This window comes from Bubalus bubalis, chromosome 2 (assembly GCF_019923935.1).
Source record: "Bubalus bubalis isolate 160015118507 breed Murrah chromosome 2, NDDB_SH_1, whole genome shotgun sequence".
Classification (NCBI taxonomy): Eukaryota; Metazoa; Chordata; class Mammalia; order Artiodactyla; family Bovidae; genus Bubalus; species Bubalus bubalis.
This window is the reverse complement of record NC_059158.1, coordinates 137,551,845-137,569,015: the sequence shown is the minus strand read 5'-3', so window position 1 is coordinate 137,569,015 and position 17,171 is coordinate 137,551,845. Positions and strand designations below refer to the sequence as shown.

General features: G+C 39.2%; 2 protein-coding genes across 5 annotated transcripts in view; both read left to right on the top strand.

Moving 5' to 3' along the window:
- The first annotated feature begins 3,382 nt into the window (after positions 1-3,382).
- On the top strand, positions 3,383-7,757 carry C2H2orf66 (chromosome 2 C2orf66 homolog). Of its 3 annotated transcripts, none has more exons than XM_044936792.2 (5): positions 3,383-3,492; positions 3,825-3,905; positions 4,066-4,197; positions 5,041-5,239; positions 6,611-7,757. In XM_044936792.2, exons 3-4 carry the CDS (start codon positions 4,078-4,080, stop codon positions 5,218-5,220), a joined length of 300 nt encoding a protein of 99 aa, XP_044792727.1. In that variant the 5' UTR covers positions 3,383-3,492; positions 3,825-3,905; positions 4,066-4,077; the 3' UTR covers positions 5,221-5,239; positions 6,611-7,757. The 3 variants fall into 3 exon arrangements, with proteins under 3 accessions (XP_044792727.1, XP_044792736.1, XP_044792732.1); XM_044936797.2 differs by lacking the exon at positions 3,383-3,492 and adding an exon at positions 3,636-3,654; XM_044936801.2 differs by lacking the exon at positions 3,825-3,905 and having other exon boundaries at positions 3,424-3,492; positions 4,016-4,197.
- Positions 7,758-11,614: 3,857 nt separating this feature from the next.
- Positions 11,615-17,171, top strand: part of GTF3C3 (general transcription factor IIIC subunit 3) — a 30,405-nt gene continuing 24,848 nt past the window's right edge. Inside the window, exons 1-4 of one of the 2 annotated variants that reach the window (XM_006078140.4) lie at positions 11,615-11,881; positions 12,846-12,957; positions 16,191-16,384; positions 16,894-17,017. In XM_006078140.4, coding sequence (XP_006078202.1) covers positions 11,780-11,881; positions 12,846-12,957; positions 16,191-16,384; positions 16,894-17,017 — 532 coding nt within the window. In that variant the 5' untranslated portion in view covers positions 11,615-11,779. The remainder of the gene's footprint in view (positions 11,882-12,845; positions 12,958-16,190; positions 16,385-16,893; positions 17,018-17,171) is intronic. The other variant, XM_006078139.4, reaches the window with a different exon arrangement.

Sequence of the window (17,171 nt, the reverse complement as noted above, 5' to 3'; positions counted from 1 at the left end):
TGTAGTGCTGTGTTGATACACTGAAAAAAAATCATCAGCTTTATCAATAATACCTTCTTCTTTTCAAGGCAGAGATTTGAAATTAAGAAAATATATATATTTTTAAATACATAATTTCTTTTAACAATCAGGAAAACTCCAGTCTTAGTGAACAAGATGATAATATTTATATGTTATTTTTAGTCCACTGCTCTTTTGAGAAACTATATTTCTTAAATGCAGAGCTCTTAAAAGGGAGAACAAATGAGCTGTGTTTTTATATAAATGGAACTAAAATTAGAAATTATTCAGAGATAAATGGATTTGCAAATCTACACTAATTTATTCAGTCTTTTCCATTTAAAAAGTTCATTGTCTATGGATTGGGCTCAGTGCTGGTACTGGGAGAAAGTAAGGGTGAGCACTGTTTAAGGAGTTTGCAGTATTAATAATCTTGTTAATATTCCAATTTTATTAGGCGCTTTACCTTTAAAGTCCTAGAGTTTTAAGGAGAGTTAGTGTAATAAAATTCCAGGGTGTTCATTTACTCACTTGACCACTGACATTTAAACAGACTAAAGTCTTACAATAAGGTCAATGATAATAACACCTTCTCTGATTCTATTTCCTCTTGTAGCTACTGCCTCTCTCTTTCCACTCTTTCTTCCCTTCTGTCCCCTCACCCCGACCCCCACTGCCACAGCACATACGGGTAACCTTCTCAAGACTTTGATATATTAATTTTATCTTTCCTTTCATTTCCATCCATCACTCACTTTTTTTTTTTTTTTTTTTGACCGCACCATGCAGGATGTAGGATCTTAATTCCCTGAGCAGGGATTGAACCTGTGGCCCCTACAGAGGAAGCTCAGAGTCTTAACCAATGGACTGCCAGGGAAGTCCCTCCATCCACTTGCTTCTAATCTAACTTTCATCTCCATCTACCTAAACATATCTAATGCTCCATGTTCAGTCCTCATTTTACTCCATTTGTCCCTTCTTGTAACATGTTCTTCTCTTGCTCCCATCCTCTCCTGATTTTTCCCCAGTCTCCAGGGCCTCGTTTGTATGTGTGTTTGTGCTTAGTCACTCAGTCGTGTCCAACTCTTTGCAATCCACCAGACTCCTTGGTATAGATTCCAATATAAGGCTGGTTCATGTTAAAATTTCTCAAAGCTCAAGTTGTAGGTCATCTTTTCTTCTCATTTATAATCTTCACTGAGGTAATCTCATCCTTTATATACCAACAACTCTCATATTTGCATCTCCTTCCTAGATCTCTCCTCTGAACTTCAGACTTGTGTATCCAACTGTATACTCTCCATCCCCTCTTGGATATTTCTGAGGCTCTCTAAACTCAACATGTCCCACCTGGAACTTATGATCCTCATCTCTTTTTTCTGGTATTTGAAATGTCAGCCAATGGCATTGTGGTTCTCTCAGCTGCATTATCCTGAAACCTAGGGATTGGTCTCGAAACTCTTTTCCCCTTAGCTCTGCCTTCCATAGTATCCAGTACATTACCAGTACCTTCTAATCATCTGTCAGATCCACCATTATTCTGCATCTGTGCTACCACCCTAATCCAAGTTTACATCTTCTCCTGCCTGGCTTACTGGTCTCTCTCTTTTCTAGCTCAATCTGTCCTCCACACTGCAACCAGAATAGCCTCTTTAAGTTGCAAGTCTAATCAAGTCACTTGGATACTTAAAACTTTTCTATCACTTAGCACTGCTTGCAGCAGAAAGATTATAATCTGACCACTTCTACAGGCCCATCTTGCATCAGCTCCCCACATTGCTCCCTCTACTCCTCAGATATTAACAATTTCAGTTGCTTTAATGCCATGTTTCTTCTGGTCACAAGGGCTAGCAGAGTTGCTCACCTTCTGAACAACTCTTTTCTCTCTGTCCTCCCTAGGTTGCCTATGTAACTCCCACTCATCTACCAGATATAAGGTCAGTTCTTCACAGAAACCTTACCTGATCTCTCATACTGCATCAAATCCACCTGTTCTACACTCATAGCGCCATAATCTCAGTAGAAGTTGTCATCCTTGATATTTATACATTTTGTTGTATAAAGTTTTGATTAATGTCTGTCTTGCCCACTAATCTGTTAATTCACTGAGGGCAAGTGCCTTTGTTGAATTAACAGATTAAATAAATAGATTTATAATTCTTATCGGAGAAGGCAATAGCACCCCACTCCAGTACTCTTGCCTGGAAAATCCCATGGATGGAGGAGCCTGGTAGGCTGCAGTCCATGGGGTCGCTAAGAGTCGGACACGACTGAGCGACTTCACTTTCACTTTTTCACTTTCATGCATTGGAGAAGGAAATGGCAACCCACTCCAGTGTTCTTGCCTGGAGAATCCCAGGGGCAGGAGAGCCTGGTGGGCTAACGTCTATGGGGTCACACAGAGTCGGACACGACTGAAGTGACTTAGCAGCAGCAGCATAATTCTTACCATTTTATCTTCAAAAACCCTGTGCAGTCCCTGGCACATAGTATGTATTCAATAAAAATTTGTTGAATAAATGAACAAAGGCATGACTAAATGAAGGTCATAATGACCCTCCTAAGGTCAGGATGGCAAGACCAAGATTGTAGCCAGGTACTCTAAATTCCAGTACAGTTACTGTGAAAGTGAAAGTTTAGTCGCTCAGTCGTGTCTGACTCTTTGCAACCCTATGGTGGGCAACCCTTGGCCCTCCAGGCTCTTCTGTCCATGGAATTCTCCAGGCAAGAATACTGGCGTGGGTTGCCGTTCCCTTCTCCAGGGGATACAGATTACTAACCTTCTCAATAAAGAACTTCTCCTGGATTGTTCTTCAATCCAGGCAACTTCAATTCGTCAAGTCCGATTACTCAACCCTACCATTTTCTGCAGATGCCATTTATTTAGCAAGAGGATGCTGTAGATAAGGTAATATTTTTTTTTCTCCACAAAATGTACGCTATCTTTTTGTTCTATTTTGAAGGGGTATTATGATAAACCATGCTACTATTTAAAACTTGTAAAGTGTCTTGAGATTCCCAGAAGAAATACAAGTTATGGGTTACAAAGAGCAATTTTATCTCTTGCAATAGAATTTTCTGTTTAATTTGAAAGGCTAATAACTTCAAAAGAGCATTCTCTTAGGTGGGACAGTCATCATCATATTCCCAGCTGCTGTGTATATACCTTCTCTTAGAACTGAAAAAGGAGAAAGCCATTTTGCTGTGTGGAAGTGCTTTGTGTATTTTATAACATACAAATGTTCAGTGGTTGGAGGAGAATCTGCTGTATTTAGGACAAATAGGTTCTCTGTTAGCCCCGAAGAAGCCTGAAGATGTGATTTTCAAGGGTCTTTGTGCTGTGGAAGAAAATGGAATCATTATTTTTGAACTCCCCCTGCTCACGTCAGTGACTCCCACCTGCAACTGATCTGCTGGTTATAAGTAGCCATGAATTGCCTTGCAGATTGCAGGCAGTGTAGCCAACCAGGGCCAGGCAAAACCAAACTCCTGGTAAGTTTTATTAGCTCTTTCTGTTGAGTTTCGTTTCCATTTTACACCTTGGGGTGGGAGACAATCTCTACTAACACTGGTGTGGTGTGTCTGTCTCAGATCTGTGTGGAAAGTGTACATTTTTTTTTTCTTCTCTTCAAGACTGCTGTCTTACCACTTAAAGTAAATTAAGATTGGTTGTTGTTTGGTTTGGGTTCTGTTGTTGTTATTATTAAGAATTACACTTTATTTGGGACAAGTGCTTTTTTTTTCAGTTGAAAAGGCATACTCACTTTCTAGGTTGTATTAATAATTGCTTTGTTTGTCATTGTATAACATTCTCATTCTCATAGACTCCTTTAAGCTAATCAGCTGGTTCTGGGGGGACCTCATTAGCAAATGAATGTGGAAAAAAAGAAGACTGCAAAATTCAGGTGAATCAATATACTACTACTTCTTCCTTGTTTCCCTTTAAAAATGTTTCCTCTTTCTCTTTTCTACTTCTGCCCTCCCTTCTCCTCCCTTCTCTTTTTCTTTTCTTCAGTCACTCCCTCTCCGGTCATCGACATTTCCTTGATCCTTCCTTTCACTCAGCTCCCTTCCACCATGCCCAAAGCATTCCTGCTGCTGGCTGGTGCCCTGGTGCTACCTGGGCTTGTGCAAGGAGTCATGCTGAGAAATGAAGAAAAATGGAAGCCCCTCAACATTCCTAGAAACCGAGATCTGGTAAGAACAGCCACTGGGACATTCTGGGCTGTGGGGTAAAATCAGCACCTCCCTGGAGTTATGCACACCGCACTCTGCTAGAGAACAGTGGAGACGAGGCTGCCAAAGGTTGAGAAGATTCCCCAGCAGGACTAGAGGTGAATTTTGCTAGCCTAGTAGCCAGTGCTCTATTGTTTCTCTAGCCAATTTACATTTGTTTCTGTATGGAGAAACAAATTTATATTTAGAAATGATTTTATAGACACATGGCACATTACATTTGTAAATGATCTTATATACATATTGACTTTATAGCCTTGATTTCTAATAAATATACAAAATTAAGAGTGTAACAGGGAATTGCATTTTGCACAGCTTAGGTTGAACTGATAACAAAACAGATTGTCATATAACCAATATTTGCAAAGCCCAGTTGCAAAATCTGAAAGTTTACCTGTATTCTTGTCAATTTGCTAGGTGTTATTTTCAGCATAGAGTTATCTAGGAAGTAGAATTCAAAATATCAATAAAAATTCTCATTTAAAAAATATGCCAAATATAGCAAACATGCTGAGTTTATGATTTCAAAATACTATTTTCTAAATAAAATTATGTAAAATATAACAATATAATATCAAAATAATCGAATAGCACTTTGCATAGCTTCTGTGTATTTGCAGAACACACAGCAGAAAACCCCACATTCAAAACGACTGGCTCTGTTTCACCATCAGTCAGAGAGGAGGTATCTGAGCTCTGAGCACTGTGGGGTTCAGGGGGAAAAATGAGGGAAAAAATACTCACCTTTGAGTGCTTGGGGTATTTAAGTTATAAATGACATTGAACATTTCTTTCTCTCTTCAGTTTTTTAGAACTCTTCAGGCATATTTTAAACGAAGAGGTCTTGACCTTGGGAGGTTTTCAGATACTTTCTCCATGAACGAGAATCCCAGGCCTCTCTCTTTCCAGTCAGAACTTATTGCTTCTGCATTTGCAGATTATGAACAACAGAAAAACTCCCTCTCCAATTACCTCAAAGGCTGACTGTTTCCTCTGAGTGCAGGTAAAATTTATCCCTTTATCCCTAGATCTCTCTAAACATATAACTGAGTCATAAAGAGGTTTGAAAATATTTATTTGAATAAATGATTTTATTTCCTTACATAAATAAGTGCTCAGTTCTGATCATACTTGTCACTGTTAATACTCAGATGGTTCATATATTTTACAGTCTGGTTTTAAAAAGAAATGACAGTAATTTTCAAAGGATAGCTTTCTGGGAGAAGAGATATATTAAAATGGTAGAATTATCACTCAATAGAATTATGAAATACAGTGAAAACCCACCTATTCTTATATCTTTTTTCAGACCAGGTCATATAGCTAAATTATGTGGAAAATCATATGTAAAGAATGGAAATTAAAAAGTTAAAAGAATGGTTTCTTTGGGGAGAAATTATTAAGCATATATTTGAGCTTGAACTTCCTCATCTAGTAGGGAGAAAAAGGTAAAATATTAGTAAAGATGGCACTTTATCATAGGAAAAAATTTAGAAATTTATGTCTAAGATTTAATTTTTATTCATATTGTTTTAGCATCCCTATCAAATAAATACCTACCATTTAAAAAGGAACAGGTATGGTGCAAAGAAAATACATTGTGATTCTAGTCTATTAACTTTTTATTTGCTGAATAGTAAAGGGAACTGAATTGTAATTAAAATCTACTCCCATTCTTTCATGGGCATATGGATGGAATTATGAGGAAGCAAACCATTGTTGCACTTCATTATGACTGTGAAAGGATTTTGATGATTAGCTACTTTAAATGTAATGATTTTAGAAAAATAATGCTTGTTATTCTAACAAGAGGATGCAATTTACTGTGTGGCATATGCACTTGAAAACTGTCCTACAATGAGAAGATAGAAGAAAAACAAGTATATTAATGAAGGCTTCCCTTGACTACTTTTCACACTCAGCCCCAAGAGTAACATACACTAAAAAGAGAATAATTATTAATACCAAGTATCTATTTCAGTATGGGACAGTATTGCATATAAGCTATTTTTTAAGCCTTAGTTTATTCATCTATAAATTGCATATATGGATCTCTAACTCAAAGAAAGTTTTAGAGAAAACATCAAGTACATATTCTCATGTAAGCACAAAATGAGATAATGTTTAAGGGCAGGGGAAAAAAAGAGCACTGTTAGTGGTACTGTAATATAATAAGAATTATTCAACTTTGTGAAAGAAGCAAAATTTCTGATTTGGAGAATATTTCATAATTACAAGCTTTCCGGTCCTAACAACTCTGATTAAGAAATGAAGACAAAAAGAGTTTTCACTAAAATATGTTGATATTTGGGTCTTTGGGTTAATTGTATAATCTTCATTTCTATTTCATTATAATGTTTTCTTTTTCTTTCAGAAGTCTGGTGGTTTTAAAACTACAGATGAAGCTTCTCACTAGAAAAATTCAGTCTTGATCATGGCTAAGTTTTTGTGTGTGTTTCCCTCTCCACTTTTATCAGTCTGTTATGATTTTATTCTGTATTTCCAGATTTACATGTAAATAGTTTGAGCTTTGGGACATATGTGACTTATGTGCATGGTTTTTTTCCCACTCAATAATCATAGATATCAATATAGCACTGCATATATTTGCAAGGGTTACAAAAACACCATAAAGTCAAAGGAAATTCCTTTCAGCTGTGTTCTATGTTTCTTTTTTATCATCAGTGTTTTTATTTGAAAGGGACATTGATCATTTTTACTTTAGTTAATTATCTGTAACAGGAATTTGGGTTTAAAATGTATCTTTTTCCTACAAAGAATATACATTTCTATTAAAAGACCACACAGTCTTAGTTTCATATCAAGAGAGAGTAAGTAATGAATATCCACAATTAAGTTGAAATGGAAGACAAAGAAACATGGGATTTTAGGAGTTGCTCAGGCCTCTGGGAGATGTTCTCTGCCATGATGTTCAGAGGTGTACATTGTGCTATAGCAGATATCTTGGTTTAGTCTCTTAAGTCGTTTCTGACCTGCAACCCCATGGACTGTAGCCTGCCAGGCTTCTTTGTCCATGCGATTCTCCAAGCAAGAGTACTGGAGTCGGTTGCCATTTCCTTCTCCAGGGGATCTTCCCAACCCAGGAATCGAACCCAGATATCCTGCATTGCAGGTAGATTCTTTACCAACTGAGCTACAAGGGAAACCCCACAACAGATATCTTAGGAACCTACAACCATAGGAAGGGAGGGTAGATACAGGCAGATTTCCCTTCTTTCATAACCAGTGCTCTTCCTCCACCAGCCCTCCCCAACTCAGGCTGAATTGGTCTGATTCTCATATTCTTATTTGTAACAGCTACTTTTCTTTATGAAGGGCTGTATCATTTTTTCTGATTTCTGCAAAAAAAAAAACAAAAAACAAAAACAAAAACTATACATCGTGCCAGAAGCAAACATTGTAATCCTAATGACACTAGTCTGTACATTCCAAAGTAGTTTTATGTGGCTTTTTTTGGTGGATGATTGAATATGAATAATAAAATATGCAAGAACAGGTTATATATCTGGTTCAGTATGTTCTATGTAAGTAGTCATATAAGTGTCTGTTTTCCCTGGAGAGTTGTGAGATATTTGTGAGCCAAGATCACATCTAAGCCTTTTTTTATTTCTCCAGCACCTACTACAATGCCTTGCATGTAGCAAGCACTCAAAAAATACTTGTTGATTTTTTCATATTGTTAAATCATTTACTCACTGTTTTGTATTTATATTTTATTACCATCTGACTCTGTCTTTTACAAATATACGTTGCTTATTCAAAAAAAAAAAAAACAAACTTGTTGAATTCAACTAAATGTGTGATATTTTGCTATTAGTCACACAGTAATGGAAGCTGCTTCTAGTTAATGCCAAGATTTTCTGTTTAACCATTTAAAGGATGTAAATAATTATTGGTATTATTCCTCATAAAAATAGAGCCTATTCAGATAAATGATAGAGTGGTGGGGATCCTTCACCACTGTCTAGCTCCACTCAAATACCAAAGGGACTGGCTTTCCCTTTTCCTTTCACCACTCCTTCTCTGGTTGTCAAGACCTCCAAAAAAGGAATGCTTTATCAGTTTCAAGGTCTTTGAAAAGGAAGAGCATCCACAGGCGACTTTGAGCTGTGAGCTTGCAAAGTCTAAGAGAAGCAGCATGCATCCTTCTGCTGAAAAATTCCCCACAACTGGCAGGTAGCTGTCGATGGGAGGCCTACACTCCACTAGACTAGAGTTTCTCAACAGTGATGGGATTGTCATTTGGGGAAGGACAAGTCTTCATGGTGACCATTTAGCACACCTGGTCCCCAGACAATACATAGTGGCATATTAGTGATTCCCCTCCCGCATTATTTTGACAACAAAAACCTCCCTAGTTGTGTTTCTAGAAGGTCACTGGGGAAGTGATTTTGTTCACTGATTTTGTCATCAGCAGAAGACTAGTGTTTCCTGCAATGAAAATACTAAGTGTTCTGCAGGTGATCTAGGCTCCCAGGGGGTCTGTAGTCCTTCTTTCTTAGGTCCTTGACAGCCTCTCAACACTGACTCTGCTCCTTTTTGATGAGCATCCCATTCCCTGTCCCCAGGACATGGCCTGTTGGCCCCTGTTCCAGGTCTAGTGTGGTCAAGAACTATTAAGGGTGCAAGATTTTGTCCAATTTGCAGTAGCAGTAGCAGTAGCAGTAGCTGCTACAATTTCACAAATCTTGGTGGACCCTGAGATCCCTGGATCTGAGGCAACAGATTTTGTTATTCATGGCTCAGGAGGCAGCTTGAGTTTTACATTCGCATTGGTTCCCCTTGTCCCTAAAGTATCATGGAGGCCATGGCGGGGTGGGTCCAGGTGTTTAGTGGGCATGAGTTGATTTGTACCACAGCCAAGGAACCCCAAACTTAGAAAATCCTCACTCTTATAAGGGGGCTACATGCCCAAACATGCCCAACCTTTGTCCCAGAGGGAAACATCTTTATTATACTGGTCAGGAAACAAATCTGTCCTCTGCCCCAGAGGGAGACAGTATTTCTGTCTTTCAAGGCTATTTGTTCTCCAGACATCCTTGAAAAGATAGCCCAGAGTGAAAGCAGGGACAAGCTTTTGCAGAAAAGACAACCATGGAAAAACTGCCTCCCTAAAAGCGTTATACCCCATCTTGACTCCTCTACTTGAGAAAGGGGAGTCACGACCTCCCTGTGTACTCTTCATGCTCTGGTCATGGTATAAATCCAGTGTTATCCTTTCCTCAGACATTTCATTTTGATTCTCAGAAATGAGTCGGAAAGTCTGAAAAGTTTCTTCTTGCTATTTTCATTACTGCTGTAACAATTCCACTTCATCTCAAGGTGAAGTGGATGCCTCTGACAAACCAGTGGACACATTACTTACAAGGAAGTAGAGAAAGGAAAAGCAGAAAGATTACAATTTCAAGACATGTTGCTATAATACATTCTGACCTATAAAATAAGGGTCATCAAGGTGTTCCATAGCAGAAAAACTGTCACCCCCTTGCTCCCTCTCCAGTTCTCCACAACGTGAATCTATATCTTCACAATTGTTACTCCTATATTCCAGGCATCCAATAACAAAATAAAATTCCATGGACAGAGGAGCCTGGCAGGCTACAATCCATGGGGTCACAAAGTGCTGGACACAACTGAGTGACTGAGCACACAGGCCATTTGGGTCTCAGGAGAACATTCTCGTTACCAGATGACCAGCTCTTCTCCCGTTGATTTCCTTCTTTTCCCCTAGGAGACTTAGGACTAGAGACTCTTGACTTCCTCTCAAGTGCAGTTTCCTGGATGCCTGGAGAAACTCAGGGGGGAATTTACCTGTTAGGAATTTCTGTGAGTTACCTTGCTAGCTTCCCATATTTTATACCCAGATAGGGCCCTGGGGATCCATTATCATGAGAAAGGAATGACTTCTAGCTGTGAGATATTTTTCTCTCATCTGGGAGTTCCCCTCTTGCTGGTCCTGGTCCTCATTCTGCCATCAAACTGTGGCTTTTCTGCATCTGGATTGTCATAAAGAGGCACTAGTGGCCAAGTCAGGTGTTAGGCTCCCTGTAACTTGTCCCTACCCTCAGCTTCATATTGAGCTGCATTCCATACTTCTATTCCCTTGCCCATTCCAAAGGCACTTTCAGTTCCATCCAGTTGAGTTCTTCAATGTGATTTAAGCACAGATTACTAGCCTAGAGAGGAAAGTTCATTAAGATGTATCAGGTAGTGCTGTTCTCAAGATGTTGACAGCAAGTGTCTCTAGAATAGGACACTAGAGAAAGTTATAATTCAGTGTAAAATATAAAGCTCAGGAGTGTGTAGGTTGACGTAGAGTTCCACTGAGGAGAGGCAGTTGTTTAGTCCCTAAGTCGTGTCCGACTCTTTGTGACCCCATGGATTGCAGTGCACCAGGATCCTCTGTCCATGGGATTTCCCAGCCAAGAATACTGGAGTGGGCTGGCATTTCCTTCTCCAGCAGATCTTCCCGACCCAGGGCTTAAATGGGCAGGCATACTCTTTACGCTGAGCCACCAGGGAAGCCTCAGGGAGAGACAGTGTCTTAATTCCAAGTATGGGATTTGGAGTCAGATAGACCAGGCTTCAAATCCTGGCTCTGCTACTAATTAAAAGACGCTTGCTTCTTGGTAGAAAAGCTATGACAAATCTAGACAGGGTATTAAAAAGCAAAGACATCACTTTGCTGACAAAGGTCCATATAGTCAAAGCTATGGTTTTTCCAGTAGTCATGTATGATGTGAGAGTTGGACTAAAAAGAAAGCTGAGCACTGAAGAACTGATGCTTTTGAACTGTGGTGTTTGAGAGACAATGAGAATCTCCTGGACTGCGAGGAGATCAAACCAGTGAATCATAAAAGGAAATCAGTCCTGAGTATTCATTGGAAGGACTGATGCTGAAGCTGATACTTTGGCCACCTGATGCGAAGAACCGACTCATTAAAAAAGACCCTGATGCTGGGAAAGATTGAGGGGAGGAGGGAAAGGGGGCGACAGAGGATGAGATGGCTGGATGGTATCAGCGACTCTAAGGACATGAGTTTGAGCAAACTCAGGAGATAGTGAAGGACAGGGAACTCTGGCGTGCTGCAGTCCATGGAGTCACAAAGAGTTGGACACGAATGAACCACTGAACAACCAAAGATCAAATTAAAAAACAAATATTTTTGAGGGAAATATTGTAGACGAAGGGACATTTTCTTCAAGCACATTCCCCAACTCCTTAACAAGCTTAAACCAAAGGCTTGAGCCCAGTTGCAAGCTTCGAGTCCTGGAAGCTGGGAGGGTCCAGATCAGGTCCCGCCTACTCCCGCGGTCATACCCACGCCTCCCGGAAGAAGCCTGGATTAGAGGCTCCTGCGGAACCTGAGCGCGGCGGCTGCGGCGCAGGCCGAGCCAGTTTCCCAGACGGACTTCGGTTCCTTGCTTTTAGCGGCTCGGCGCAGGGTTAGCGTCTGGGAGTCTCTGCTCTTCCGTTTATCTGTCCTCGTTCCTAAAACTGCGTAGCAGAACCCCCGCAAGCATGTCGGGGTTCAGCCCGGAGCTCATCGACTATCTGGAAGGGAAGATTTCCTTTGAGGAGTTCGAAAGGAGAAGAGAGGAGAGAAAAACCCGGGAGAAGAAAGTGAGGAGATGATAGGCCTGGATGCTCTCACTGTCTTGTCGCCTTAATACACTTAAGAGATGTGAAGGACCCCACTAAATTCACCCTTATGGGGCGGGCCGCGTACCTCTAGCAGTTTCTCCCCCCTCCCCCTTTTTTTTAACCGAAACTCCGGTTCTCACATTATCCCTGTGCTAAGCTCCTCTTGAGAACATTTCACTCACCAGAAAGCTTTTGTCTCGGTGGGAACCACTTCTTTTTTTACTGTTGTCGAATAGTACTTTCTTTTTTTTGCTTGAGAGTAGCTTAACGCTGGTAGATTAAATGGGGTGGAGATGGAGGTGGGGTGTGGGCAGTCGAGTTTGGAGTCAGTTTGTATCTAGTTCAAGTCCTAGCTTTGCCGCTGTTATTTTTGTGACTTTGAATGCGCAACCCACCTCTCTTCTTGAGGCCTCAGTGTCCATTTCCGGACGGAGTGGTTTCAGCTCCCATTTTTGAGGAGTCTCCCAATGGTGTGATGTAACCCTCCACAGAAGGATTATCATTTTTTTTTTGTCTGATAACAAAAACTTCTCTGGTAAATGAGGAAATACATGACTTTTTCATGTCTCTTCACTTGAAGTCGGAGGGAAAATAAAAGTAATTGCACCTTTTGAGGTTAGCTGTTGGATTCTTTCCTAAATCATGCAACCAATAGTGCCCCATCTCTTTTCATTTAAAAAGCAAGGCTGAAAAAAGATAGCAAGACTGCAATGTGTAGATTAATGAAATTATCAAGGTTTTTAAAATTATTTTTTACAAATGACTGATTCAGACTGAAGAATGAGACCCAAGTACAATATTCAAATTTAGATTTCACATACTATGTATGTGTTCAGAGCTCAAGTTTTATAGAAATAAAAAATGAGACAAATGTTCTATTCTCAGCTGGAAAGAGCTAAACGTGCATTTGTTTTTGGAGTCATTAATTAATTTTCAATCCCAGAGTCTTCAGGAAAAAGGAAAGTCATCAGCTGAAGAAAATCCAAATGACTCTGAAGTTCCATCATCATCAGGAATAAACTCTACCAAATCTCAGGGCAAAGATGCCAATGAAGGTATGTTAAGATCACTGCCTGCATTAAATGTTAAGGGTATCTATTAATTTAGTGAAAATGTTACTATTTTTTTTTAAATTGCTGTGGTATTCTGTTGTTGATACCTGGCTTTTTAGGAACATAGTACTTGGTATATAATAGGTGCTCAATATGTATTTGTTGACTTATTGATTATGGTGCTGCTTAGTGGGCTATGTTTGTGGAGAAGGGTTTCAAATCTGCATCAGTGTTTGGGAGCCTTTTGGGGTCACGGTTTTTTAAATTGACCCTCTCATGTGGTTGCTAATTATTCCAGGCTATACTCCCCCAAATTGTAATGAATTATAACTCTATACAAAGGGCTTCCAAATCGCTTCTTTAATTATGAGAGGTAAGATAGAAATGTCAGAGAGGAAGGCCAGTTGGCTGTCCACATGGGACCTTACACACAGCATAGATATCTTGGTGTGTTACCTCATTCCAGGATTCAGTCCTCAACTCCGCATGACCAGATACTAAATTTGGTTACTGCACCCAGACCAATTAAACTTATGAGAGCCTAAGTGATGAATTAGTAGGCAAATTACTAATTTCTGGTGATTGATCAGAATACTAATGATAGTTTGTGGTATCCAGTCATTCATATCAAGTAATCTGGGATGTGGAACTATCAATTAGAATTTAACTTTGGGCATAGGGTCTAATTAAGAACTAAATTAAACTTTCTTGCCTTACTGGGTAGAAAGGGAGGCTGTGCAGGAGACCTAGGTTCTATCCCTGGGTCGGGAAGATCCCCTGGAGAAGGGAATGGCTACCCACTCCTGTATTCTTGCCTGGAGAATTCCATGGACAGAGGAGCCTGGCGGGCCACAGTCCATGGAGTCACAAAGAGTTGGACACGACTGAGCAACTATCATTTTCACGTATAAGGTCTAATTGAGACCTAAGCTAAAGTTTCTGGCCCTAGGGGGTAGAAATGGAGGCTGATTGTTTTTCTTCCAAACAAGTAAGACTTTACACAGAGAAAACACTAGTCGGGTAAACAGAAAATGAACAGGTTTTGTCTGCCTCCTTGGACCAAGTGGGGAAGAAAGGGCAAAGAGGAGAGAAAATTAGGATTATAGATTCTTTGCTAGGCAAGTGGAGTGAAAAAGCGGGCTGAAGTTGTTCTAACATCTGTGAGTCCTTCCTTACCTGCTCAGAGTGAGAGCTGCTCTTCCATCATAACATTGTCTTTGAGGTGCAGCTGTTAGTAGCAGGCACCATGGGGTGCTTGCCAGTTTTCCGCCAGTGAAAGTGAGAGTCAGTCACTAAGACATGTACGACTCTTTGTGACCCTGGGGACTGTAGCCCACCAGGCTCTTCTGTCCGTGGGATTCTCCAGGCCAGAATACTAAGAGGTGGCCGAAAAAGGTGGTTACTTGAATCAGTGCTTTCTGCTTACCATGAGTAGTCAGGCATACTAGCCTCAGCTCAAATAATACAGTCACTTTAAGATATTAAGCTCCCAGTTTCCTAGGAATGTATTTCGTATACTGACTTTGTGTTCAGGAACCTTGCTAAATTCATAAATTCTGACAGGTTTTGTGCATAGATTCTTTAGGATATTCTATGTATCATCATGTAATCTGTGAATGACAATTTTATTTCTTTGTTAATCTTTATGCCTTTATTTCTCTTCCCTTATTACATTGACTCCAGTAAAATCTTGAAAGGAATGGTGATAGTAGGCATGCTTGTCTCATTGCCAGTATCTTTGGATAATTAGCCATTAACTGTGTTTGTGGAACCTTTTTTGTAGGTATTTTTTAATCAAGTTAAAGGTATTCTCTTACATTTCTGTTGACTAAAAATTTTTATTAGGAATAGGTGTTGGATTTTATCAAATGCTTCTCTGGGGGAGTTCGCTGGCAGTTAAGTGGTTAGAATTCAGTGCTTTCACTGCCAAGGCCTGAGTTTCATCCCTGGTTGGGGAACTAAGATCCTGTAAGCCATGCAGCATGGCCAAAAAAGCTTCTCTATATCAAGATGATTGTATGACTTTTCACTTTTTTTGTGTTACTGTAATAAATTTTATTGATTTGTTTTACAACTTTATTTTGGGTGTTTAGAATTCTTGAAGATGATCATTATGATGTCATAGTAATTATTACTGTAATATTTGTTCCTCAAAACTTGTGGGTTTTTTTTCTTTCTCTTCTTCCTTAAATATACTGACTGTCTTATTTGTCTAGCGTCTTTGGGGTTTGAGGTTATTTTACATAAGTGAATAAGCTTTAGGATTTTTTAATAAATATATTTATATACATTTATTTTAACTGTTTTGTTGCAGATTTTCTAAAATATTCCACATCTCTGCTTTAACAACAAATTGGCTTCTAAACTTTTCTTTATTATTCAAGATAATCATTATAAACTTAGAGAAATCATTTTACTGTAGTGATCTCCTCAGATACAGAGGAAATATGTTATTTTGTTCCTGAAATAATAATGCTGTTTTAATAATAATAGTGTTTTTTAAGCTCTTACTGTATGTTGGGCATTTTTCTCAGTATATATATTTGAAGACTCTGAGTAACCCTGTAGACGTTCAGATCAGATCAGATCAGTCACTCAGTCGTGTCCGACTCTTTGTGACCCCATGAATTGCAGCACGCCAGGCCTCCCTGTCCATCACCAACTCCTGGAGTTCACTGAGACTCACATCCATCGAGTCAGTGATGCCATCCAGCCATTGACCCCTTTTACAAATGAGCAATCTGAGGTACAGAGAGCTTCGGTTATTTGCTCAAGGTAAAACAGCTGGCAATAGATAGTGGTAAAGTTTGAAACCAGACAGCTTGACTCTAGAGGCCTCACCTTAAACCCCTGTGCTATATGCCCTGGTTATGTACCACCAGACTTGTTCTTAGGTCTTAGGTTAGTTAGTTCTTAGGTCTGTGTCCTGAAATTCCTTAATTTTTTTTCCCTCTCTGCTTTTAACTGTTACTCTGTGTGTTTCTGATTTCCCACTTAATTTTGCCTGTATGTCTGGATAAGGCCTAAAGGATGAGTCAGCAGTTTCTACAGAGTAAAATACATGGCCTTGTGACAGCTTTCTTTGCATTGTTTTTGGGAATGTTCATTTGTCTTTTACTTTCAAGTTTGGTAATGCTGGGGTAGAAATTTATATTCCAGAAAATACTGTTTGTTTTTCTTTCAAGTGCTGAGTATGCTAAAGCTTTTGTTTCCTACCTCAATGTCTTTTTCTTTAGGTGAAACATCAGATGGAGTCAGTAAGTCAGTTCACAAGGTCTTTGCTTCCATGCTTGGAGAGAATGAAGATGAGGAGGAGGAAGAGGAAGAAGAGGAGGAAGAGGAGGAGGAAGAAACGCCTGAGCAACCCACTGCTGGCGACGTGTTTGTATTGGAGATGGTTCTCAATCGTGAAACCAAGAAAATGATGAAAGTAAAGTGTTTCTTATTTTGGTATTTATAAACAGAATGTAAAAATGTGACATAGAAATGGAAAAAAAAAAGTCTTTATACATTTATACTGAAAGAATTCAACTGTAAGAAAGAAAATACTGTGAGATTGCTGTTACTGATTTCTTATGTTTCATTTTTAGAGATTTTTAAATGTTAAACCTTAATTATTACAAATGTCAAAATTTACTATAATTTTGCTGTTAAAAGGTTTATATTGTATCTTGATTTTTTTTTAACCAAATTTATTCTGAGTAGATAAATTTGAAAGGAGAATCTTCAGTAGATTGCATCATAAATCTCCCGGCATATAAATCCATTTTGCAACATCCAGTTCTACATTTGGTCTAATTAGTAATTTAGTAATGCCTGACCAGTTTGATTTTTGCTTTGTTAAATACTTTATTGTACTTTGAACTTGCTACTGTAGGAAAGTTTTGTTGGGTTGGGTTTGTTTTCTGTTTGAGTCTAAATGTCATTTTTGTTTTGTAGGAGAAAAGACCTCGGAGTAAACTTCCCAGAGCTCTGAGAGGTCTCATGGGTGAAGCCAACATTCGCTTTGCTCGAGGAGAACGTGAAGAGGCAATATTGATGTGCATGGAAATCATAAGACAAGGTTTTAATGTGGGGATTATTGACAATAGCATGTTAATAGTCTGACTTTTAAAACAAAGGGAGGAGTACCTCACTCTGCTATTTGGAAAATATATTCAGGAGCTTGGAGGTGATTGTAATAACAGTGATATAACTACCCATTTAAATAGGAATCA